We start from the raw sequence: 5578 nt of genomic DNA, 5'->3' as shown, positions 1-5578 counted from the left end.
GAAAGTGAAGTACGAGAATGCTCTTTTGGTAATGAAGCGTACATGCGAAGAAGTTGGTAAACTACTTAGATTTTGTGAAATTCGTGAACATTACCTGGTAGCAATTAATACGGCAGTTAAGTATGATAATTGTGAAGTAGTAGAAGAGATTATCACATATTTTCCACAAGCAATTTCGACCTGGGACAATGAGTATCCCCTTATTCAACTCGCAATAATAAACCGTTCTGAAAGGGTTTATAGCTTTTTGGCACACCGAGCGATGACTAACAAACATCGATATAAACTATGGGTTGACGAACACAAAAATAATATTTTACACATAGCTGGAAAGTTGGCACCTATAGACAAACTCAATCTAGTTTCTGGTGCAGCTCTTCAAATGCAAAGAGAGTTACAATGGTTTGAGGTGAACACATTTTTCTTAAATTAATAACTATTTAGTTTAAATTTATCCCTGCTATAACATTGTTGAATCATATAGGAAGTGAAAAAAATTGCATGTCCATGGCACGAGAATAAAAAGAACAATAAACTAGAGAAACCAATTATGCTGTTCAGAAGAGAACATAAACAGTTGAGAAAAGAAGGTGAAGAATGGATGAAGAAGACTGCAGACTCTTACACAATCACAGCTGCGCTCATAATTACCATCGTTTTTGCAGCCGCCATCACTGTTCCTGGTGGAACTGATGACAACACTGGGAAAACAATTTATGCGACAAAACCAAGTTTCATCATATTTGCAGTCTCAGATGCAATCTCATTGTTCACATCTACTACTTCCTTACTTTTGTTTCTATCCATTCTCACAGCACGCTATGCAGAGGAGGATTTTCACCACAAGTTACCTAAGAGACTAATATTTGGGCTTACGATGTTATTTTTGTCGGTGACTTCAATGATGGTAGCTTTTAGTGCAACATTGTATCTTATGTTTGGACAGGGAAAAGCATGGATCTTGATTCCGATAGCTATATTAACATGTCTGCCAATTGCTTCCTTCGTGACATTACAATTACCATTGCTTGTCGATCTCATCTCCTCAACATATGGCCGAGGAATCTTTGTTAAACGTTGTGATCGTAGGATCAAACAATCATGAAATTGATGGTGCAATGGGAGAAATGTTGTTTTGTGATTTGATAATGTCTTGTCTAACGTCTGTGGTGACAGTGTTTATTCTGATGGTATAAGACCTATGTTGTTATCAGCTTTAATTATATTTGTGTCATCATCTTCTTAAAAGAACTTATTTTGTGGAGTTCTGTTGAGAGTGATTATAATAACGTGCCACAGGAACTTGCAAAGATCTGATCAGATCCTATTTAGGATTTGGTTGAAATTAAGAAAGAAAGGTAGAATAAACTTATTTATGATTTGGTTAATCAGCGTATAAAATATACATATTATGCTATCGAGTAAATAAATATATAATTGGACGTTTTTTTGTATGTACGCCTCTGAAATTCCATGTGATGATATCCACATGACAAAGAAAAGTTAAGAAACGGGAAATCTATAATAAACTGATTTTGGGAAATTATCAAAGCAGAAAAAGGGGAAAGTGTTTGTAAGTAACAAGAAACCCTATAGAACCTTGATGTCATTATGTTAAAAATTCATAAAAATGTAGCATATAATGGTAACATCTTGCATTCTTGCACCAGTCAAATATGAAAAGAGCTAGTCCAAGGTCTTCACAACTCATAAGTAATCGAAAGCCCATCAAAGTTTCATACCTATTATAAAAAAGGTAGTAAATTATCACGAATTTGATTATATTGAAACTAAAGTCAAAATATCTCAGTTTTTCAAAAAATAGTTTAAATTAACTATTTTATATAGAATAAGCTTTGCACTGGTATAATAATGGCTAAAAATAGTGGTTAATTTCTATCATGGCATAAGAAGAAATGAGATACATAACATGGTTGTTACGAAGTAAAGTCGATAACTCACAAAACCACACACACATAAAGACACAATATTTACATGGTTCGGTCAAGATGACCTACGTATATGTGCAGGAGGGAGTATTCTTATTCAAAAGTTTTCAAATCACTACAAAAAAAATGCCACTTAGTGACGAAAACAAAATGGTCACTAACAATAGAAAGAGTCGTTACTAAACGATTTAGTGACCAAACTTTTGGTCGTCACTTTTCGTCACTATAGGTCCGTCACAAAAACTGATTAGTGACGAAATATAAAAGCAGTCACTAAACAGTGACGAAAATATACTGGTCGCTAAATTTGTGACAACCCATTTCGTCACTAAATGTCCTCACTAATCAATAAAAGTCGTCACTGTCTTATCTAATCGGTGACCAGAAAAAGTCGTCACTGTCGATCAGTGACCAAAGAAAGTCGTCACTGGTTTATCCAATTAGTGACCATAAAAATTCGACACTATCTCTTCCGATTAGTGAACATAGAAAGTCGTCACTGGTTTATCCAAACAGTGACCATAAAAAGTCGTCACTGATTTTGTCTGATTAGTTACGAAAGAAGCTCATCACTGATTTTTGTTGCTATTTCTTATATTTAACCAATTTAAGTAACTAGCATGAAACTAGTCAATGGTAAAGATATAATATGATCTATTTATCAAAATTAATCTCATGACATAATAAACATAAATTGTTCACAAATTAATAGAACCTAGAGAGTACAGTACTTCAATGACTAAAAAAATATACAAAGTAGGATTATACAAGATATTCAAAGAAGATGGATTCAACATCTTTACCATAAAAAATATAAATAGATTTGTCTCATTACTGCCTTGTCCTGCTTCTTGAGTAACCTTTATCAAAGATTTTGAGCATATCTACCACTAGACCTGTCATATCCTGCCATTCTAATCACCAAATATATGAAAAACAACATTTTTTACTTACATTCCCATCATAAACCTAGTTACTTGATTTTTTGAAAAACATAGACACAAGTGATTTTTTTTTACCTTGTTATGGAATATTGTGGAATCGGAATCCTGTTCTTCTTCAAATTCATGGTCTTCAATGGGGACAACAGATTCCTAAAAAATCAAACAAACTCAAATAAACAATGGTAACTATTTACTACAAATTGATATGAATATTGCTATCATATTTTTGTTCATTAGTTAAAGAAAGGGGAAATACCATCCAAAACCCATAGGTAACTTGTGATTTAACTGTCATCTTTACACAGCTAGGAAACTCGGTTCCAAGACTTGATTGAAACTCTCCTGATCGAATCATAGCAGGTGTAGGTGGAGTTTTGGAGCCTTTAGTTGGAGACTTTACTTTCTTTAAACTGCATGTTAAATGGGTAACATTTATTTTTATATAACAAGATAAAAGAACTTTAAAGCAGAACATATACTACTTTTCAAATGTTATAGAACTTTATGATAACAAAAGATATTTTTACTATGCCCCATAATAGATTATTGTTCATCAAAACTGGAATGGATGAAAGCACATACCTTTGACAATCATGTACCACCTTTTCTTCTCATTTATAAGCGGGGAAACTATAGGTTCAGCTTCAAGAGCAGCCTTATCTGATATTATAATGTTATAATGACTAACATGTTTTTTGTTTTCTTTCTGTTATGTTACTTGATATTTGACATCATATTTCACTAGATCCTTGAGGAAGTACTTGAATTGTAGCAAGGAAAAAAGAATCGCTTATCACCATCAATGGGTAATATAGACATTTGCTATGATTTCATGGGCATTTTGCAAGTAAATTTTATTGACCTAAAAAAAGACTTAGGAGCAATTAACCCAGAACACCAACACATACCCATTTAGCAATTCTTGTAAAAAGAGACCAAATAATTACTCAAATAAAGAAACTACTAGATAAATATTATATGACACTTTAAGCTAAAGGACATAAGGAAAAATTAACTCATTTTGCATTAGTTTAGCAACTATTAAGATAAAAAAGTATCTTTAGTCTGGTTCTTATTAGCATGCATGTCTATTAATATTTTATATACTAACCTGAGAAGATTCGGAATTAGTACAATCATGCCATGATTCATCTTTTTGAGAAGTTTCTGAATCCGATTGGTCAATGTCATAATCATTAAGAAGTCCATCCATGACATCTAGGTTTGACTTAATCGCCTACTTAAATCAACACTAATGGTTAAGGCATCCGCCAACTCCATTGGGATAATTCCTAGAAAATGATTTTAAAAACAATAAGATAACCATATCATTAACATACATAACCATATCATTAACATACAAATGCCTATATAAAGTTTGAATAAAACATGTTAACCAAACAACCAAAGATAATCATATTCATATGATTAATTCATGGCAGGGAGCATATTACCAAACATTTTCACTCGCAACTTTATAATTTTTTTGATTTTCATTTTGAAAGCCCCATTTCACATCACTTATCCTTTTTAGAATCACAAAATACACCCTGAAAATGCAAAGAGTTTCATCAGGAATTAACATTGAATAATTATTTGATATATTGACAGTAATAAGAGCTTCAATACAAGCAATGACTTAAAGTATAGTAATAACAAGTTGAAAACCAAATGTTCATGTTTAAACCTGTTCAAATTTTACAGAATACTCTGAGTTAAACTCAAAATTTTCAATATTTACTTCCTCTGCATCTTTTATACTTCTTCATAACAAAATGTATTTTCAATATTGCTTCATGATGCAGAACAGGTCAATGAGGAATCATAATGTCTGGGAGTCTCAAAATTGAAGCTTTTTGGCTGAATCGGGAAAAATAGCAGCACAATAAGTTACATAAGAAAATATCTAGAAGTATGAGATTACCATTGAGCTGTTCATTATAGAGTCCTTGCTTCCATTCACTTCAATAATCCGACATATGGTTGGATGTCCGTAAAGTCTTGAATCTGTCAAAAGGCTAGAATTAAACAACAAAAATATAAGATCAGATGTTATCTATCTCATCATCCAATCAACATTCCATTTAAATGATGAACAATCACACATCCATAAGTATAAAACAGTTACGAATTCTTCAATGTCTAAGCACAAAGCCCCAATTTCATCTCACCTCAATTGAACAATTACGCTCTTGAATTTAACGAAAATAAAAAAACAGAATGAAGCTAATTTAGAAAATACATATTGAATTGACCTGACACAAAGCGTGGCGATGCTCCTTTTCTTCTTGACTTGATGTTGGAAATCTTCTCGGGCTTCGGCGTCTCTGGATCTCACGTTGACGGGAGAGGATGGAGCGACACCGGAGGAGTTGTGGACAGACGAGAGGAGGTAGGTCGAGCCGTCGATAGTCGTCGGTGTTGTTGCGTATAAGGTTATCGCTTACTTGTATCGGCGTATGGAGTTGGAGCATGCTTGCTAGTTGCTACGTATCGATTAATGGATCCTCGATTTAGGGCAAACTGCAAATCAAAGCTAAGGGCATTACGGTCTTTACAACATTACCATTAGGATTTAATATAACGAAACTAATTTTTGTTAATGCTAATAGTATAATAAAAGGTTTGACGGGTCAACCCACGAATGAGTTATGTAGTTTCGAACATTCGGGAATCCAATGTATT

At 33.2% G+C, this 5578-nt stretch overlaps 1 protein-coding gene and 1 long non-coding RNA gene across 9 annotated transcripts in view; one reads left to right on the top strand and one right to left on the bottom strand.

Annotated features, from left to right (window-relative positions):
• LOC145097772 (uncharacterized) overlaps positions 1–1223 on the top strand; it is a 45709-nt gene extending 44486 nt beyond the window's left edge. For both annotated transcript variants that reach the window (XM_079035420.1, XM_079035414.1), the window contains exons 7-8: positions 1–409; positions 485–1223. The exon at positions 1–409 is cut by the window's left edge and continues 28 nt beyond it. In XM_079035420.1, coding sequence (XP_078891546.1) covers positions 1–409; positions 485–1105 — 1030 coding nt within the window. In that variant the 3' untranslated portion in view covers positions 1106–1223. The remainder of the gene's footprint in view (positions 410–484) is intronic.
• Positions 1224–2631: 1408 nt separating this feature from the next.
• LOC145070617 (uncharacterized) lies at positions 2632–5370 on the bottom strand. 7 transcript variants are annotated; one of them, XR_013690017.1, is made up of 8 exons: positions 5149–5370; positions 4818–4911; positions 4348–4443; positions 4005–4185; positions 3476–3553; positions 3150–3303; positions 2969–3043; positions 2632–2863 (listed from the first exon to the last, which is right to left on the bottom strand). It is a non-coding gene; the product is annotated as an uncharacterized LOC145070617 (long non-coding RNA). The 7 variants fall into 7 exon arrangements; XR_013690015.1 differs by having other exon boundaries at positions 3476–4185; XR_013690013.1 differs by having other exon boundaries at positions 3150–3553.
• Positions 5371–5578: the final 208 nt, after the last annotated feature.

Source organism: Lactuca serriola, chromosome 1 (genome assembly GCF_051521515.1).
Source record: "Lactuca serriola cultivar US96UC23 chromosome 1, Lser_US96UC23_V15, whole genome shotgun sequence".
NCBI lineage: Eukaryota > Viridiplantae > Streptophyta > Magnoliopsida > Asterales > Asteraceae > Lactuca > Lactuca serriola.
This window is presented reverse-complemented; position numbering and strand designations above follow the sequence as displayed.